We start from the raw sequence: 21,502 nt of genomic DNA, 5'->3' as shown, positions 1-21,502 counted from the left end.
GAGGAGAAACCAAAGTTTCTTTTAATTCTAACGAGCTAATTCATAATAGACCGTCTCTTCAGAAAAGTCATCCAGAGCAGTCGTACATTTAACCCTTTTCGCACCAGGTGTTCTCTCTCCTATAATAAAGTGCATTCAACTATTTATCCATCAGAAATGGGGAATTGTTGAGCCATTTTTAATTTCTACATTTAGACTTTTGATGAACATTGATCAGATTTTTTATTGGCCATTTAATTAAAACGTGTGGGACCCTCAATTAAATTCCCATTGTCAAGTGTATATCATAGGCCTACAGATCAGTTCTTACTTGCTACTCCTTACACTAGGCCTATGTGTTTACCCTAGGCCACACTATACAAGCACAGTGGTCATATAATTATATATTATGTATCAGGCCTACATTTCATTATGGCAATGTAATAACATTAGCAATATTATGGCGCCTCACCCCGGCCGGTGGTCTTATTTTTTATCATCAGAGGTCTTAAAAGGTCCTATATTTGGTGATCACAAATGTGCAGAGACGCTTTATGCGATTTGGATGTTAATACCCTCACATTAACACTGAGAGTCTACAGTTAATGCACAGTTTGTTTTATTTGAAATCCATTGTGGTTGGGTAGGCCTATAGGGTGGCAAATTGATGATAATTGTGTTGCTGTCCAATATTTCTGGCCCCAACTGGATAGGGCTATACATATTTGGACATCGGCACCTTTTTTAAAAATCTTTTTGATTCTTGGAAACCACTGCCCTTGTTCCCAGCCACACTGTGTAATATTTTTAGTAGGCTAGTTTATTTCCAGAATTCAAGCTGCCCAAATGCTACCTTTTTCATGAATACTTACCACCACCATTAAATTTGGCCACCATCTTACACATTGCACCTTTAAGATATTAACATATTGGTTCAATAAATACACAAAGACTTTTAAAAAATATATGATATTGGAAAGAGTCACTGTAGGCTACTGGTTTATTACTCTATTTTTGAGAACAGACAGAGTAGCAGGGGTCAACAGAAGAGAGATATAATGAGTCGGTATTTATTTATTTATTTATTTATTTATTTATTTATTTATTTATTTAAAATCCATAGGCCTACAGTGCCACCCTGCGCGCGCAGTCCTACTGTCCCCGTTGCGCACCCCCGCTATCTCGTGAGGTAGAACTGTTAGAGCTCTTGACGCCAGCGGAGGTCGCCAGCAGACAAGACCGTCAGCTGTGGGTATAGCTCGAGCGCCTCTCCTCCAGCGAGTATGGAAACTAAATAAGCCGCACAACTGTCACACACACGCACACGAGAGAGAGGGGTATACGAGCTAAAGGCACCGAGGTTGGCTGACAGCTATGGCGGGTAAACCAGGTTCGTTTGGAGCAGGTCTGGCTGGAGCTGCATTGGACCCAGTCAGCTTCATCAAGGAACCCAGAACCATCCTGAGAGTCCTGTCATGGGTAAGGAAAGGGATTTATCTCGCCCATCTGTGTGTGTGTGAGAGAGAGAGGAATGGAGGCTATGGATGCGGACCAGCGACACAAAGGTGATGGTGTGTGTGTGAGCTAGAGCAAGGCTATAATATCGGCGCCTCCCGTGTGTGTATTGGGGACATTTGGCAGGGAGAGGAGAGGTGAGTCCATGCAGGCGGGATGTACAATGGCCGTGTCTTAAAACGAAAGCTGCTGTAGAGTTTGTTTCTCACTATGACAAGGCGTGAGGTGTGGCGACAAAATCAGAAGAGGATCACCACACCCGCTGCTATCTCTATCGGTGGCAGTGTTTTTAAGGCGTCAAATCGCTGGGCTACAGCTTCATAAGAGCAGAATACTTAAAGAAGAAATGAAACGAATATTAATTGTTGGAATTTTACAGTTTGTGCTGCATATTACAAAAGTTCCAAGCTTTGCGATTAAAACAAGATATTGTGTGTGTGTAATAACATATCCGGGAAATCATGTTAAAACGTGCTCAAAAGGAGCAATATTTTGTCCAGTAGTGCGAATTTATTGTCTTATGCGTGACGTCATAAGGTTGACACAGTCCAACTCCGAACCCACAAAGTTATAGTAGTCAATGGCGGCGTATATGGCTAGTAAATCAAAGCACAGTGGAAAATATTGTGTTCGTGGCGGTCCAAATGGTACAGGTTGCAACAAGTACAAGCTTCACTGAAGGCATCTCTCTGCACAAGTGTCTTTAAGTCAAAATTACTGGAACTGTTGCTGACAAGGAGAAGGCAAAACAACGCTGATCGTGTAGGAGGCATCGGCTTTTGAAGTGACCTAGATCAATGTTGTGCTCCGGGCGTTTTCCACCCCTCCTGTTGTTTACCTTAAAAAATCTGGAGACCGTGGACATGGTTGGAAATACACTCCTAGGCTACCACAAGCAGTGTCTATGGATAGCAGGTGTGCTGACGGATATCTCTAGCTCGAGTGCGACCACGGGTGAGTCTGGCCGACAGCCACTTAGCAGGATAGCAGCATGCTAAAGATGCTATTCATCTCTGCCATTGTAGCAGTAGCACCCTAGTACTAAGGGTCCTCGGTCAATGCGCTGCGGGTCGAGGTGTTTCGTTACGACTCCATGGCCGTCGGTCGTGGAGTTATTGCTTTAAATGCAACGAAATCGCCCCAGCATCCGAGCACGAACATCTGTGTTGTGTAGTTATGACTCTATCCATGGCCGGGCTCGTGCAGTTCTTGTGTTATGCAACAACAGCCCCTAAGCACGAACATCTGTGTCAAAATATACCTACCGACTTCCAAATTGTCGCATAATGATGGGTATAACGCCATTGTTTATTAAGATTACATTAAAACCATGCTATTGAGCTACTTAAGCATACGTTTTTAAAGTAGCTGATAGTGCAATTTCGCTAGGTTTCAACATGTCAAAGACAGAGTGCAGCAGCCCAAAGCATCGTCCCCCCCTTGTCACGTTGCCATAAACAAAAAAACAAGTATGCCGCGCGCTGGTTGATCGATAAGTTGTCGGCATAATAATTGAGATAACGCCATTGTTTAATAAGATTTTAAAGCTGGCTTTCAAAGTGCCACTTCGGTTTCAACCTGTCAAAGACAGCGCGGAATGTCACATGATCTGAGAAACCGGCAGCTGGCTGGCACCCTAATATGCTCCCATATTTTCCAGTTTACCACAGCACATACAGCCTACACTAATAGTGTCATATGATTGATAATATCTTAATAATGATCAGCGTGTAGCCTTCGTGTAGCCTAGTAGGAGCGCGGTGCTGTTTTGTGCCCGTCGATCCTGTGCCGAATATGGCATATCTTTCCAACCCATATGGCATATGGTGGTGCATCATCAAAGAAAAGTCTACTCGGCTTATTTGTGAGGCTTATATTCAACGTGAGTTTTTGTCACATAATGTTAGAGGTGTGTTCTTTCGACATGTCGATATTTGTATCTTAATGTTGGTTCCTTTATGAGATATGGGTCCTTCAAAATGTATGATATTTCCGCAGCCAACCATACTCGCAAAAAGAGGGTGTCAACCGCATGACGTCACGCCCCTGTAAATATTGTCGCACCAAAGGCACGGTTTTAAGTTGCCGTTTCAACAAGTTATGTCCGGAAAAATTATTTAAAGTTGGATTGATGTTTTAGAAATAGGCCCAATATTTAATGTGAATAATAGATGAATATTCGTTTCATTTCTTCTTTAAGGATGCGACACCTGAACTGCGTCGCGATATTAACAGTCTCGCTCTCATTCGCAGCTTTTTTTCTTTTTCTTTTTTATGTTGTGTGTGCAGAGGGGGGGATCTCTCCTACTCCGTAGGCCTATATTTATTTATTTGTATTTATTGTATTTGCTTATTTCCGCTGCATCACGGGGCACGTGCCACATCTCCAAAAGCATCTCGCTCATGCGCACATGATGTAACACCTTAGCGCGAGGGAGGGAGACACAAGCCAAAATAGAATTTAGCGAGGATGCACTAATGAGAGAGAGAGAGAGAGAGAGAGAGAGAGAGAGAGAGAGAGAGAGAGAGAGAGAGATGGTAGACGGAGTGCATGAGGGGAGAGGGAGTGGATGGGTAGAGGGAATGATAGGACGAGAGTGATGGATACAGTCAGAGTGAGAAAGGAGGGATGGATGCAGGGCCGTATTACCGACCGGGCGAGTGGGGCTGGCGCCCCGGGGCCCATGGGCAATCTTGCAATCTCCTTGCCCCGGGGCCCAGACCCACCTTAATCCGGGCCTGGATGGATGTGATGTTGGCGAGAGGGGGTAAAGAATGAGATATTAGTTAGGGAGTGGAGAGAGGGGTAAAGAAAGATATAGAAGAGTTAGGGAGTGGAGAGAGGGGGATGTAAAGGAGAGGGGGTAGAGAAAGAAATAGGAGGAGAGTTAGGGAATGGAGAGGGAGAGAAAGAGGGATGGCGGATATAAAGGAGGAGAGAGGATGGAGAAGGGATGTAATGAGTAGGTGAGTGAGTGGGGAGAAAGGCAGGGAATGGAGAGAAGGATAGAGGATGTAACGTAAGAGAAAGAAATGAGAGAGAAGAGTAATACTGCTGCCATTAATAAATAATGAGGTGTTTGTGTGTGTGAGAGAGGGGGGGGGAGGGCGAGCGAGCGAGCGCACATGTGGTTGTATGCATTTCCGGGTAGGCTATTGTGTTTTATCAAAACGGCCAAATAGATCAGCTCTTACTGCCTACTGAACTCAAACATCCGACATCAGACACTGGCTACTGAACTCTAATGGTGCATTCCCCAGAGGTAGGAGCTTCCTAGTAGGCAACAAGGAGGCAGCTACCTCCCACTTGAAAGCGTTCCAACCAGCAAGTCAAACAAACTACAAACATGGAGTGCCAAATGTACATATCCACTTCTCAAAGATGTCAGCAATGTAAACAACATCATGCGTTATTTTCATTTAGCCGCATTTCATCTTTGAAAGACGCAATGTCAATATAACTACACCTTAGAAAAGTTAACAGGCTGCTTTGCAACCGTTAACCTGTCAGAATCAACTTTATTTGTCCATAGAATGGTGATGTGCAACATAACACTGTGCGCTGCCATTGCTGTGATGACATCACGATAGTCAATGGGGCGAAGTCGGTTTGCTTCGCTTTTGCCCCAGCTCGCGACTTGAACATTCCGCTTTAACAGGCGTTCCAATGCATTTCAGCAAGTGGGAGGTCAGAAACATCCCATCTCCCAACCCTGGGGAACGCACCATAACTATCAGACTGCACTGTCTGTTAGAAACTCTTAACCATGTACAATAGTAGAAATCTTTATACTACACACATCTTAAGTTGGTGGCGCCCTGTGCGGCTGCGGCCTCGTCAGCTCCCTATAGCGATATGCATTAGGCTATTTGTTAAATGTGTTGTCCGTACCGTCGCAGTCAGCGACAAGAATCATGTACAACAGGAGTACATTAGGCCTACCACTGATTGTACTTTTGCTGCTGTCAATGTCTGTCTTAGGCATATATGTTTTTAGTTTAACTGCACATTGGAGACTTGTCAAACACAATTTCAAACGTGCTAACCCTGTTACCTAAATTTTTGACTGGGCCTATAAACATAGGCCTACACTTGACTTGACTTGATCTGTAACCTTCAGACACTGGCTGGGTACTATAACCATCATTCTGCACTGTCTATACTGGCACTGTCATGTGCTTGGCTCTCAGTATTTGCACCAGCTACTGGATACTCTAAGCATGTATAATGTAGTTATCAACAGTGGCTATTAGGCCTACTGCTCTGACTATGTACCATGGTAGGAAAATATTTGATCCCTTGCTGGTTTTGTTGGTTTGCCTACTTATAAAGACATGATCAGTCTGTAAGTGCATTCTAATATGGAGAGACAGAAGTAGACAGTGTGTTGTTTTTTAAATGAGTGATTATGATTTTAATGACAGTGTATGTATCAAAATATAAAATATAAAGTTAAATGAAATGAAAAATATTGGCGGATAACGATGCCACTCTGCAAGCCAGAACGAGAGAGAGAGAGAGAGAGAGAGGCCGCATGCACTTGATGAATCGAAGCTGGGTGAAAGAGCTTTTGGTTTGGCAGTTAACAAATGTATGCCTAGTCATAATTAATTGTTTTAATTTGCATTCAAGAGTCAAGTTCAATTAAGGCTACGTTCAAGTGTCATACAAGCATCGGTAAACGGTAAGTTATCTGTGCCCTATTTGTTGGTACTCGCCGATACGATACCTCCATTTTAGTGCCTATCTGGGCCATGAAGACTCCAGACAACTTTTTAAACGAAGGAACGATGCATTAGTGACGTAAAGGGGGAATCCCAATACTCGTGACGTAATTGGTTGGCAATCCTAGCGTGTTGCTGACACAAGAACCTTTTTTTGTGAATTGGTGTCTTTTTCATTATACTGCCCCCCACGGATTCCTCTGATATTGCTCCGTTTCATCCGTAGTCACCGGATTGCTGAGCACTTGACCAACGGACAAACTGACGGATGAAACGACCCCCGGAACCGAAAGACGAATTTTACCCGGTTCCGTAGGGTATACAAAGGCCTTTAGAATAATGGCACCTGTACAACACTATTTCTAATATGGTTATGCAGGAAATTCCTATAATAATATCAGTCCGTATTGACAACCATCAGTGGGGGGGGGATATTAATCAGGTCTATTGTCAGCCATCACTAGTGGCTCATATCAGGTCTATTGTCAACCATCACTAGTGAATACTCCTGCTGAGTTGGTGGATGTGGAGAGGTAGACTGTTTGTTAAGTCCTCCCACCAATGGGGAACATCCAACATTTAAGAAAGTTTTCTCCACAGAGGAGGGGCCAGGAGGCGGGGCGAGGCCACAAGCACAAGTGGAGGACGCAAGGTCGCATATTGGAATGCACTCCTGGACTCCATCTGCCCATTTTCCTATTTAAGCAAGTCAGGGTGGCAGCCTGGCTAGGCCTCTCTCCATAGAGGTAGAACATTAGACCTAGTGGTAACGCAGCAATTTGCGACAGCACTGGAACATGCACCCTCCCATCTTGTGCGGGTTGTGTAGGTGCCCTCAGTCAATGCGAATCAATGGAGAACACGCCCATCTCTGTCAAAAGTTGACTACAACTGTGTGAATATGAATTAACACATTAACCAAAGACCAGATTTGAAATGACAGGCTAAATATCTACTCGATAAAATACATTATCGTATTAATAGTATTAATTGTGCAGATATTTAGCACACTTCCACTATTGTCCTTGAATGTGTTGATGGACATTTTCACATTATTAAGCCATTTTTTGACAGAGGTGAGCCCCCTTCTCCATTCATTTCCATGTCTTAGGTCTACCTCCAAGAAGTGGCTGCCACAGAGTGCCGTGAAAAGGGGGGCAGGGTCACCTCTGCACCGTATTCCACAGTATTAGCATTTTGGGCATTTCAAGTTTTTATTATTTAAAAAAATACCGTTATCATTGGAAGGTTATTTCAAAAACTTTTTAATTGTACTCTAATGGCTGATGACTTGAAAATTATGATGACTGTCATTTATATTGATTATTTGGGGTAACAGCGAAAAATGTAATTTGCGTAATAATGTGGAATGCGGTGTAGTCTTCTGTTCTACCTCTACGTCTCTCTCTCTCTCTCTCTCTCTACTATGCTGTAAGTTGAAAGCCCACCTGGAAACTCCCATTGTCTGCCCTGGCTAGGCCTCTCTCCCTTGGGCTCCCTCCAAAACATTAATGAGAGCCCAGTTTTCCCCTAGATGATACTTCCAGTATCGTGCAAAGTGCTCCGGTTGTCCTGAAGCAAGAATGTTCACTCAGTCGCAAGCGGTTGCATGCACAATTTAAGGCCTCCATCCATGGCACCTAACCCCACATTTCTCCAGGGACAGTAACTAATATCCTGTAAATAACTGTATGTCACTTTGAATTAAAGTGTCAGCTGAGTGTAATGTAATAATGTAATGATTTGCACATGAATCAGGGTAGCAAGCGATTCCCCTGCTAATACTGCTGTGTGTGTGTGTGTGTGTGTGTGTGTGTGTGTGTGTGTGTGTGTGTGTGTGTGTGTGTGTGTGTGTGTGTGTGTGTGTGTGTGTGTGTGTGTGTGTGTGTGTGTGTAGGTGTTTTCAATGGTGGTGTTCGCGTCCATAATCAACGAGGGCTACGTGAACCAGGTAAGGTTGCCATTTGTAGTACATTTGTTTGTACTTCAGGGAGCCATTTGTAGTCTTTTCTCCCATTGAAACCCAGTATAAGACGTGGCTATTGAACTAAATATGTATGTGTGTTACCCAGGGTAGCGATCGTCTCCACTGCGTCAACGCCTGTAACTACGGACTCCATTTGTAGTTCAATAGTCACATCTTACAATGGGTTTCAATGGGATAAAAGACTACAAATGGCTAACTTATGTATATGTGTTACCCAGGGTAGCAAGCGCTTCCACTGCGTCTTCAATAAGAACTACAGTGCCTGTAACTATGGAGTTACAGGCTCTAACTCACATCTTATAATGGGTTTCAATGGGGTAAAATGCTACAAATGACTAGCTTATGTATGCGTGTTAACCAGGGCACCGAGCACCTACACTGCTAATGCTGCCATTTGTAGTTCAATAGTCACATCTTATAATGGGTGTCAATGGGCTAAAAGACTATGAATGGCCAACTAACTTGTGTATGTGTGATAACCAGGGTAGCGAGCGTCTCCACTGTGTCTTCAATAAGAACTATGACGCCTGTAACTATGGAGTCGTCATAGCAACTGTGGCATTCCTGGCCAGCGTGGCTCTACTGCTGATGGACGTCCTCTTCCCACAGGTGACACACACACACACACACACACACACACACACACACACATTTTTCACATATACCACACACTACACACACACACACACACACACACACACACACATTATACACATATACTACACACACACACACACACACATTATACACATACACACACATTATAATATATACTGTTACATGGATTAACCTGTTATCACCCTACCTGCCTGGTTACTTCTCCAACTATGTGGTTTGCAATAGCGTAGCAGAGATATGGGCGGTCCCAGACCAAACTAATGCTGTTCCTCACCTGGGGCTCAGTGAGATGACTCATATAGTCGTGCACTAAGTGCACTGACCTTTCCCTGACCTCTCCTATCGTAACACCACACACTCACACACACACACACACACACACACACACACACACACACACACACACACACACACACACACACACACATTAAATACAGTACATACACACACACACACACACACACACACACACACACAAACACACCTTACGAAAATCGACCATGGTAAATCATGGTGTTCATGGTTTGGCACAGGTTTTTTTCTATGGTTCAATCATGGTTTGATTATGGTTTAACTATACCCTTACGAAAATTAACCATGGTTTTACCACAGTTTATAGTTGTTCATTAAATTACACTTAGCCGATGCTTTTTTATCCAACATGCATATTGGTGACAGTCCTTGGAGCATTGTGGGGTTAGAAGCCTTGTTCTAGGAAACTTCAGCCATGGATGGAGGTGTAGGGAGAGGTAAGGGTGGGATTCGAACCTGTAACTCTGTGATCTTCTGTCCATGTCCCTAACCATTACACCATGGCTGCCCACAAGTTTTCGTGATTTCTTTTTGGTAACCATGAAGCCCACAATTAACCATTGTTTTTCATGGTTTTCATTTTTTTTTTGTGTACGGTTTGTGACGATGGTTCATAGTAAAACCCCCCAAAAATTGATAAAACAAAGGATATACAAGTCAAGTCAATTTTTATCGTCAGTTTCTTCATATTCACAGGTCATACAAGGAAATTGAAATAACGTTTCTCTCTCTATACCATGAAGGACATAGACATACACATGACTGACATTTACAGACTGATATCAAAGACAGGACAAGTAACAGTGATGGACCAATAACAGTTAAGTGATGAAGTAATAAATAATAACAGAGCATTTAGCATTGGTGCGTGACAGTGATGGACCAGTGATGAACTAGTAACAATAAGTAATAGAGTAATAAATAGTAATTTAACATTGAACATTTAACATATGAGGAAAAGAATAGAAGACATAGTAATACGTATAATAATAGTATAATAATGATAATAATAATAGTAAAATACAAAATAAGTCAAGGCTATGTTGGACAACACAGTGCAGTCCAGCATAGTCCATTGTAGTACAGTGGTGAAGTAACAGCATTTTAGCAGCATATGCGTGTGTTTGGTGTATTGTGTGTGTGTTGAATGTTGCAAGGCTCCAGACAATTCTTGTGCAGGTGAAGGTGCAGTCACATAGTGCAGTTCCACAGGTGTGTGTGTGTGTGCGTGCGTGCGTGCGTGCGTGCGTGCGTGCGTGCGTGCGTGCGTGTGTGAAAGAGAGAGCGAGAGAGAGAGACAGAGAGAGACGGTGTGTGTGTGTGTTTGGGGGGGGGTGTTGGTTGCAGGGTCCTACCTTCCTGTCTGCCTGGTGGCTGGAGCAGTCCGTGCTGGGAGGGACTTCAGCTTGCTGATGGACTGGTGGATGAAGCTGTTGGCCAGTCTGGTGGTTCTGGACCGGAGGCTCCTGTACCTCTCTCCGGAGGGCAGGAGACTGATCAGGTTGTGTGCTGGGTGTTGTCTTGCAGGGAGGGGAGAGGTGCCCAACTGAGTTCACTATACGCTGCAGGGCTTTCTTGTTGTACTCAGTGCAGCTCCCGCCCCATACAGTGATGCAGCTGGTGATGATGCTCTCAATGGTTCCTCTGTAGAAGGTGGTCATGATGGCTGGTGGGGCACTGACATGCCTCAGTTTGCGCAGGAAGTAGAGGCGTTGCTGGGCTTTCTTGGCCAGTGATGCAGTGTTGGTGGTGCAGGAGAGGTCATCACTGATGTGCACCCCAAGGAATTTTGTGCTGCTCACCCTCTCCACAGCAGCACCATCGATGGTCAGTGGCAGGAGTTGGCGGTGACCTCTCTGGAAGTTGACATCAATCTCCTTTGTCTTGCTGACATTCAGTAGGAGGTTGTTGTCACTGCACCACTTGGGCAGGCAGGGGCGGATTAAGAAATGACACTGTCTTGGCCCCCCAACCCCCCAAAAACGCACCTTGACCCTTCTAATCGGACATGCTTAGAGAACTATACACAGTGCTCACAGCTAGCAGGCAATTGGACAGTGTGATACACACCAGTTTTCCCAAGTTATAGAGTGGGGCAGAACTATACATAGTGTGTGCGCAGTGGCATGGCAACACACTTTTGGCAGGGGGCAATTTGAGTTGCATTTTTTAGATGCATTCTAATCAATTTTAGAGCAAAGAATGGTAAATCCCATCTCACTCACTCCCTCAGATTTGAGATGTTGAGATGACAAAATAAATGTCACATGGCCACACATGTGATGCTATTCAGAGATTACTACCCATCAGTCATGACTGAAAGCCCAAAAGCGTAATTTTGAATGCTGAATCCACCAAACAGTAGGTAGGTCTACACACAACACAGCCATTTTTGTAGCAACCACAATCAATGGCAGCATTGTTGGCAAAGTTGGCCTGGCCCCTTGAGGCCTCTGGCTTGGCCTGGCTTGGCCTATGGGACTATACCAGTTCATTGTACACTATATAGGCTGGCACATGAAGCACCTTGGAAAGATTATTATTGCAAAGGTGGTTTTGAAGGCCGGTTTGGGTCATGGCCGCGGGGCCAAGTTGGCCTGGCAACCTGGGGGCCTCTGGCCCGGTAGGCCCGTGCATTAATCCACCCCTGTGGGCAGGTGGTCCACCTCTATCCTGTAGTGTGTCTCGTCGCCGTTGGTGATGAGACCCACCAGAGTTGTGTCATCTGCAAACTTCACCAGGTGGTTGGCACTGTGGGTTGTTTTGCAGTCGTGTGTGAGCAGGGTGAAGAGGAGAGGGCTGAGCACACACCCTTGTGGAGCTCCTGTGCTCAGCGTGATGGTGTCCGAGGTGTTGTTGCCGACACACACTGCTTGATTTTTGTAAGGGACATTGTAATACACACACACACACACACACACACACACACACACACACACACACACACACACACATACACACACACACACACACACACCAGTGTTAATTTTGTCAGCTTTTTTTATTTAGTCTAAGTCTTTGTCTAAATGACGAAAATCAATTTTAGTCTTTGTCAATTTTAGTCATTTTAGTCAACACTGTACATAATAGAACTTCTCCACACACTGCTTCTCTTTTTAACATTTAATAATAATAATAATAATAATAATAATAATAATAATAAACTTTATTTTGAGCGCCTTTCAAAATATCCAAGGACACTTTACAATCAAAACAAATACATAACAGTAGGGAAAGTATAACAAAGCTTCAGTGAATTAACAATAGGAGAGTAATTAAAATGCAAAAATAAAATAGAAATAAAAGTGCAATACAAATAAATGTTTTAAAATAAGAAAAAGAAGTAGAATGCGTTTGAAAATAAAATAAAAATGAGGGGGGGGAATAAAATAAAATAAAAAATAAACTAATAATTAAAATAAAGTGGAAGTGCCTGTCAGTGAGGTTGAAAAGCAGAAGTGAAAAGGTATAAAAAAATATATCATTGACTGTACAGAATAAACCTTCTCCGCACACTGCTTTTCTTTTTAACATACAGTATATCACACTGTGCAGAATGAAACTTCTTCACACACTGGTTCTCTTTTTCTCTATTTAATTTAACACCAGTGTTAATTTATTGTTTCACCATCTTTTTTAAATTTAGTCTTAGTCTTAGTCACAATGATGAAAATCAATTTTAGTCTTAGTCTTAGCCTAAATGACGAAAAGCAAAAAAAGGGCTTTGACGAAATATTTTAGTCATAGTCAGGGTTGCGAAATTAACACTGTCACACACACACACACACACACACACACACACACACACACACACACACACACACACACACACACACACACACACACACACACACACACTATACATACACACACACACACACACACACACACACACACACACACACACACACATTATATACATGCACGCACGTACGCACACACACACACACACTCACACACACACACACTATACACACACACACACTACACACACACACAAATATAGTACATGCACTTTATACAGTACGCACACCCTATTCTCACTTCAATGTGTGTGTGTGTGTGTGTGTGTGTGTGTGTGTGTGTGTGTGTGTGTGTGTGTGTGTGTGTGTGTTCTCTTCTTCCTCCAGATCAGCAGTGTTCGTGACAGACGAAGACTTGTACTACTGGAGCTCTGTTTCTCAGGTAAAACACACACACACACACACACACACACATACACACACACACACACACACACACACACACACACACACACACTCTCTCTCTCTCACACACACACATCAGTCCCACCAGGAAATCGCGGGCATTTTCTCAAAGAATCGCGGTCGGAATTGACAGATGGTGCACGAGGATTTCCAGAAAATCGCGATAAAAATTTCGGAGCTTCTTACTGTGTTGTTGCGATTTTGTTGCGGCATGAAGTGAAAGGTGCGATTTTTGTTGCGATTTTTAATGTGTTTCCCCACGCTTGAAAGTAAAGGACACTGCCACATTCCAGTCCTCTGGTGTTTTTATATTATTTCCATTTTATATTATAATTTTGCTCCTTACGCAAAGCAGGGAAGCGGCCAGGGCGAGTTTTTAGCCAGAATGTCGTAGTGAAAAGTTCCATCTCTTTCATGCTGCCATTACGACACCCTTCATTACAATGCTGTTTATGGCCGTTTGACTCTGTTTTAAATGTCATAGCCGTTTCAAATTGTAAGCATACAAACTTCGTATCATGTCGATATCCATTCCTGACTTAAAAAAGTGGATACATAATTAACTATAAGGCGGGCGGAATTGGGCATGTCCACAGTTGAAGAGGGTGCGTGACGTGAACTCTTGTGACTGAAATCCTGGTTAATGTGAGTTGTCTACACATAGCCTGCCTGTGTCTGCGTTTAATTTTCAAGCTTGTCAAAAGCAACACAAATAAAAGCAGAGGGAGGGGTCGCTTTCGAAAGAAGGCATAGGCCTAGGTTTTTTTTTTTGTTCTCCCGCGCCGTCAGCCGGAATTAACGGCTGATAATAACGATGATCATTCAATGTAGGCTAACGAGGATGGAGTTCACAGATTTCCTGTTGTGAAGAGTGCTTGCTGAATAATGCTCAGAAATTATATTAATTTTGGTGCTCTTGTGAATATAAAAGACGACGAGATTGTTATCTATAAAACACCACGTCGCCTGCAGAACGGAGGTCTCTCAGCTGTCAATCAATAGCCTACCGTCAATCGCGCAAGGAAGAGAGAAGGAGAGGGAGAGACAGAAAGTAGTTTTCCAACTTACTCCCACAGCTTTCCAACGTGTCTGCTCTGGTTTTATTCATGTTCAGTGTTTCTTGCCCGTTTGACCGCGCCAGGTTAAACGAAAGTGATTTGACGACACGGTCACCAAGTGCTCGTATCCAGCCATAGCCCAATTTGCGCGAAAGAGATTACTATATCGGCCAGGCACGCACGCAGCATTCACAATGAAGGATGGAAATTACTCCTTTGTTGTGGACAAGGCATTTGCGCATCTCAATTAGGAGGGAAAATGTTGCCTTCTGTATGTGCACAAGTCAAACACCAAAGTGGTCCAGCAGGTGGACCGCTTTAGAAAAAAAACACACATCTTGTTGTAGGAGCCCTATACTTGGCGTAATGTAGCCTAGATGACTGTCATGAAGTGTTAATTATATATTTATGTAGGCCTAGCACATTTTAAAAATGTAGGCCTATTGGTTATGCCAGACTAGTCATACATTTTCCCTCCTGTGACCATGCGAGCAGACGCGCAATGAGAACATGGCGTTTCCTACATTCGTATTTATTAGTTTTTTCCCCCTCACCGACAACTTTGTACATGCATAGTAAAGTGCTGGGACTGATTGGTTACTTTTTTATTGTATTTTTTTTTTATTGTATTATCCTTTTTGAAAGGAAGTTTGTCGACGTCAGTGAAGTCAGCGCAACATGGATTGGTTCAAAGTGTTCAAAGTTGCGGGAAATCGCGGTGATTGGTTAAAGTTGCGCTCTCGCGCAGAATTCGCAGGAATTCATTGAAGTTGCGAAAAACGACGCGATCGCAACATCGCGATTTCCTGGAGGGACTGACATATACACACACACACATTCTCAGTCACAGTCTAAATTTAGCTATAGCAGGGGTGGGCAATTATTTTTCGCTCAAAGGGTTTCGAATACAGCTCTGGCAAAAATTGAGGGACCGCTTCAAAATGTTCGGTTTTTCTGAAAACATTTTTATTTCATTCTATAAACTACCAACATTTTCTCAGAATTTCGAAAGAAAATATTGTCATTCAGATCATTTATTTGCATCTTATGTGTTATTTTGACCATTTGAGATTTTCTGCAATGTTTCCAAATCTCAAAAAAGGCAAAGAAAACAAGTTGCTATTAACTTAAAAACAACATAATAGTAATGTATAAACTTAAAGCTTTCATGCGGTTTAGTATGCGTCCCATTATTCTTTCACATTGTTCTTGGATGACTTTATTCCAGGCCTGGTGCAAGATTTCAAGTTGCTGAGCATGGGTTTAGGACCATCCAGCTTCCACTTGATCACATTCCAGGGGTTTTTAAGGGGGTTCGGGCCTGGAGTTTGGGCTGACCATGTCAGGGTATTGATCTGGTGGTCCTCCATCCATAGCTTGATTGGCAAGCTGAGTGGCTGGAGCATTGCCCTTCTTTAAAAAAAAAAAAAAAAAAAACTGTCCTCAGCGTTCAGGGGCATTGTCAGAACAGAAGGAATCATGTTTTGGCCCAAAGTAACTTTGTATGTGTCTTCAGAGACGCGTCGTTTGCCAAGATTAATCTGACCGATTTCAGCCTTGATGAAATTTCACATCTAATCCAACAGGTGGTCTTAAGGTTGTTAAGTGGAGACTTGAGGTTGAGAATAAATGGAGTTCCCTTAGCGCTGTAGATGGTGGTAGTGCACATATTATGCAAGCCGCCACCAAACGCCACAAAAAGATAAGAAGAGGGAGGGGACAACGCCCCCTTAGGAGACCAAACTTGAGCACCCTCCTCTGCATTGGATGGGCTGAGTTTGAATTATCTTTCTCTACTCTACTTTCTTTGGTGTGTGTGTGTGTGTGTGTGTGTGTGTGTGTGTGTGTGTGTGTGTGTGTGTGTGTGTGTGTGTGTGTGTGTGTGTGTGTGTGTGTGCGTGCGTGTGCGTGTGTGTGCATGTGTGTGTAAGCAGGTCTGTGGGCGTTCTTGTGGTTTGTGTGTTTCTGTTTCCTGGCGAGCCAGTGGAGTCAGACCAGTCCAGAAGAGCTGCCATTGGCTCAGGCATCAGACGCAGCCAGAGCAGCAATAGCATTCAGCTTCTTTTCCATACTCACATGGGTTAGTATATAACACACACACACGCACACACAGACACACACGCACGCACGCACGCACACACACATACAGACACACACACACACACACAGGCATCAGATGCAGCCAGAGCAGCTTTAGCGTTTGGCTTCCTCTCAATACTGACATGGGTTGGTAACACACACACACACACACACACACACACACACACACACACACACACACACACACACACACACACACACACACACACAGAGACACACACACACAGAGACACACACAGACACACACGCACACGCACACACACACACACACGCACACACAGACACACACGCACGCACACACGCACACACACATACAGACACACACATTATAAACACACACAAGTACATTATATAGATACACACGCGTGCACACATCACGGCTTGACACTGGCACCTGCCAACCGGCCAAATGCTGGTGAAACCTGGCTGTAGCTAGTAGTCATTTCAGTGTCAGTAGTCGATTTGGCAGGTAGCTTATTCCTTGGTATGACATATCAAAGTATTCCATTGTTTTCCCCTTGTGTGCCAATTGTTTGAATTTAAGTTGAAGAAAAAGCTCATTTACAGAGTTTCCATTTGTTTGACTTATTTCCATGGAGAAAGCTACATCGTCTTGCCTTAGAACCTTATCTTCTGGGGTTAGATGTGAAGTGTAATGATAAAGAAAAATAACCAATATCAAATTTGTGGCTTATAGAATAGCTGAATGGCTAGTGACTTAGGAAAACCACTAGCCACAGTGGCCAGTGAGTGAAAAAGTGAATGTCTGGACACACACACACACACACACACACACACACACACACACACACACACACACACACACACACACACTATACACACACATACACACACTATACACACACATACAGTACACACACACACACACAGTTCTTTCACATTTCTGATATGCATGTTTTGTGTCGTGTGTTTTGTATTTTTGTTCTTTCTCTCTGTCCGTATGGTATCTGTGTGTGTTAGTACAGATATATGAAGTTCTGTCGGGTCTGTCTGATCTGTGTGTGTGTGTGTGTGTGTGTGTGTGTGTGTGTGTGTGTGTGTGTGTGTGTGTGTGTGTGTGTGTGTGTGTGTGTGTGTGTGTGTGTGTGTGTGTGTGTGTTCTGTCTTGTAGGGTTATCTCTGCTTGTTGACTCTGAGTCGGTTTAAAAATATTGCCTTCGTGGAGGAACAGAGACTACTGCCCAAACAACCACCTGCCCTCAGTCTAGTTTAAACACACACACACGCACGCATGCTCGCACACACACACACACCCTGGGTTCAAACCAGGGAATTGTTTGCAACTGGCTAACAACTATGCATTCGACAAACGCACCCCTGTAATGTCTGCTAGACATTGTAACATTGCAATTCCAACTCTGTTTCTCTTAGCATACAGTAAGCTATGCTAAAATTAATGTTGTCATCACATTTGTTCTCATCAAAAATAACAACTTTGTTAACTGTTAACTTTATTAGCATAACTGTCCCTCTCCAAACGTCTGCAGTTATTCTAACAATGCTGATGCTAATTTGGCAATGACTTTATTAGCATTAGTGTCCTCTCTAAAACATATGCTAATTTAGCATTAGCAGTGTTAACAGCATGTCCCTTTCAAATGCTAAACCCGTCAGTTGCAAAGTAACTTTTTCCAAAACGTGCTAAGTGAGCATTACTCTTGTTACTATACAAAACCCTCTTATTGTTCCGGCAATAACTAAAAAAAGGTTGCTGGTAGCTGTCTGTCTCATCTACCGACGTTCTACCATCAAACCGCTGTCATCCATTACATTCCCTATAAAAACATATAAACTGCCATCCATGTACAAGACAAGTATCGTCAAACAAGTCTAATGGCACCAATGGAGCCTCATTCTCATCCAGGTCTAATGGCACCAGTGTCATCTTGAGCCACTTGGGGCTCAAACTTATGACCTCACAGCAACTTCTGACACCTTTAGCTCAGTAGGATGGTGCCGGAACTGGAGAATTGGCAAACTTGTGCTAACTCGACTACAACACGGGCTAAAGGCTCGCTCTACGTGCCCTAAGTTGTGTGTCTGTGTGTGTGAGGGAGCAGGTGTGTGTGTCTATGTGTGTGCACTAACTCACTAACCCCCTAACTGCGTGTGTGTGTCCCTGTCGCTCGGCAGACTGCTCTCACGCTATTGGCCCTCCAGAGCTTCCTGCAGGGAACTGACCTATCCCTGTTCAGCGTCCCGATCCCGCCTCCCAGTGACCGGACTGGCCAATCCAAGCAGCCCTCCACCTCCCCCACCGATCCCATTGGCCAAACCACCCTAACAATCAACGACTACAAGACGCCTCCATTGGTCATCCAGACCACCGAGACACGTCCACCTGACTACCACGGCCCCGCCCCTGCATTCTGATGACACACACACACACACATTGACATTTAGCCACACACACACACACACACACACACACACACACACACACACACACACACACAATGATAAAACAAACATTCTGAATGATGCAAACCAAACTTTCTCACACACCATCATTACATTCACATACACACACACATTATGACACAACACACACACATAAACACAGGTACATACTAGCTCACATCCAGTATCCATATTATTGAACACGGTTGCATTGCTTATTTGTCCTTGCGATGTTTCTTAGTTGTTGCTATGACGAATCAAATGCTACCACAGACTCTCTAGAACTAGCTACATGCCAAGCTAATAGCCTACGCGCGCAGTATGGGTGTGTGTGTGTGTGTGTGTGAGAGAGAGAGAGAGAGAGAGAGAGTGTGTGAGTGAGTGACTGAGCGTGTGTGTGTGTGTGTGTGTGTGTGTGTGTGTGTGTGTGTGTGTGTGTGTGTGTGTGTGTGTGTGTGTGTGTGTGTGTGTGTGTGTGTGTGTGTGTGTGAGAGAGAGAGAGAGAGAGTGTATGTGTGATTGTATACTTCAGTAAGTGTGTGTATCTGCATTTAGCATTTTGCATTCAATCAGATCTTTGTATTTATTCCAGTATTACATCACTACCCATTAAAGTCTACAAACAGACTGGCTGTGTGTTTGTGTCTATGGTCTCTGAATACTATCATGACTGTGTGTGTGTGTGTGTGTGTGTGTGTGTGTGTGTGTGTGTGTGTGTGTGTGTGTGTGTGTGTGTGTGCGTGCGTGCGTGCGTGCGTGCGTGCGTGCGTGCGTGCGTGCGTGCGTGCGTGCGTGCGTGCGTGCGTGCGTCAATGTTATCCAACATAACACCACTTATTAGTTGAATTTTATTTAAAGAATTCAACCAGACTCTGTGTTTGTCTGTGTCTATCTCAATACAATGTACAGTCCAACCATAACTTAACTTATTAATGTAATTTTATTTATAGTCTTCAACCAGACCATGTGTTTTTCTGTGCCTGTGTGTCTGAGTTTTAAGTAAGACTTCCCTGTGTGCTAAATGGATGCTGCTGTGCCTAGTGTTGTAAATATGCAGTACCGTCTCTTGGCCACAAGATGGAAGGATACACCACATCGTGAGCCATATGGCAGTCTTGGGCTGCTGTTCCTCTGTATCACATGTCAAATGTCTAATGCCTAGCTTCTGTTTTCATCCCTTCTTTTTATAATTGTTCAATAATATGTTACATCTTTAATAATTAATACATGTGTTAAATGTTGAATAATATTCAGCTCTAATAATAATAATAATGACTTTTTTTTTTTTAACTAATAATGAAGATTTATATTGCGCCTTTCAAGAAACCCAAGGTCGCTTTACAAAAGGAGATGGGGCTAAGGAACAGAGGGGAGAAGAGGTGGGGGTAGAAGTGGAGTTGGGGGGGACAGAGTCGTTAAGGACCAAATAAATGTGATTTCAGGTGTTTTTTAACGTAGCCAGTGTGGGGGCTTGGCTGTGTGTCTAGTTTAACCCTCTACTGCATGAATTATTATATTTACAATGTAAAAAATGTTTCAGTGCTTTTTTAGTGTTAAAATGAGTTAAATAATAGATTCCCAATATATATATATATATATATATATATATTTAATTAAGATTTTAGCTTATGGTTGCCATATGGCAACTTCATGCAGTCGTGGAATCTTGTGAAAAATCAGGTTTTTCCTCAAAAAGAGAATTTTTCATTGATAAAAATTCCAATATATTACTTTCCAAATGTTAAAACTCATTAAATTACATAAATTAAAATATATATTTTTAGTATTTAGTGAAATTATTTTTGGTAAGATGGCAAAATATGGTCAACAATTCGGCCCATAGACATGTACACACATTTACAAAAAAGCTTCCGAAAAGGTTGTTTACACCCATTTGCATGTACAATGGATTTTTACATTAAACATGTCTAAAATTACAAATATAAGTACAAATTATTCATTTGGCACAGGAATTATAAGAAATATCTGTAAAAATAGCCTCATACTACTCTAATTCTAAGTCATTCCAATGGGGTTGATTGGGGTGAATGGCCAAAATGTTGTTCCATAACTGCATGAAGTTGCCATATGGCAACCATAACATTTTACCATTTTACAAAAAAACCTTTGCATCTAAAGTTGTTTTAATGATGAAAAATAACAGTTTACATATTACAGATAGTGTTTTTATTTTTTTATAACAATATTTTGGGCTGAAATGTTGGTAATACCTTGGTTTATGGAGGCCTTGAGCGATGACCTCCACACACCAAAGTAGGCGATGAAAAAAGGGCTTCCTGTGTTTATTTCTTAATCATGTGACCTGAAAAGGTTTTTTGTTTCAAAGTAAAATGCTGTCTTATGGCTGTCACAATGGGAATGGGAGTTGGAGTTTCCCAGTTGGGCTTTCTTAGTGCAGTGGTTCACAGTCATGTTGGAGGAGGAAGGGGCGTGCGCCAAACTGTTCCCACAACAATGGGAACATGGAATTATCCAAAACGTGAAGTTACTTGTGTTGGCAGGAAACTAAGGCAGTTTTTTTTTTTAAACTTACTATGCCATGTTGAAAAGATGAGTAC

General features: G+C 43.0%; 1 protein-coding gene across 1 annotated transcript; it reads left to right on the top strand.

Annotated features, from left to right (window-relative positions):
• The first annotated feature begins 1,201 nt into the window (after nucleotides 1-1,201).
• On the top strand, nucleotides 1,202-19,287 carry LOC134445051 (synaptogyrin-3-like). Its single transcript, XM_063194189.1, has 6 exons — nucleotides 1,202-1,458; nucleotides 8,117-8,170; nucleotides 8,690-8,815; nucleotides 13,267-13,321; nucleotides 16,337-16,482; nucleotides 18,657-19,287. Exons 1-6 carry the CDS (start codon nucleotides 1,354-1,356, stop codon nucleotides 18,894-18,896), a joined length of 726 nt encoding a protein of 241 aa, XP_063050259.1. The 5' UTR covers nucleotides 1,202-1,353; the 3' UTR covers nucleotides 18,897-19,287.
• Nucleotides 19,288-21,502: the final 2,215 nt, after the last annotated feature.

The sequence above is a fragment of the Engraulis encrasicolus genome, chromosome 1 (assembly GCF_034702125.1).
Source record: "Engraulis encrasicolus isolate BLACKSEA-1 chromosome 1, IST_EnEncr_1.0, whole genome shotgun sequence".
Classification (NCBI taxonomy): Eukaryota; Metazoa; Chordata; class Actinopteri; order Clupeiformes; family Engraulidae; genus Engraulis; species Engraulis encrasicolus.
Note: the sequence above shows the minus strand (reverse complement) of the source record. Positions and strands in the feature narration are given on the sequence as shown.

Bases quoted from the DNA above. Each gene is read 5' to 3' on its own strand.
- LOC134445051 (XM_063194189.1), top strand. From the start codon at position 1,354: ATGGCGGGTAAACCAGGTTCGTTTGGAGCAGGTCTGGCTGGAGCTGCA. The intron at 8,816-13,266 runs GTGACACACACA...TTCTTCCTCCAG, and splicing joins TGGACGTCCTCTTCCCACAG to ATCAGCAGTGTTCGTGACAG. The intron at 13,322-16,336 runs GTAAAACACACA...GTGTGTAAGCAG, and splicing joins ACTGGAGCTCTGTTTCTCAG to GTCTGTGGGCGTTCTTGTGG.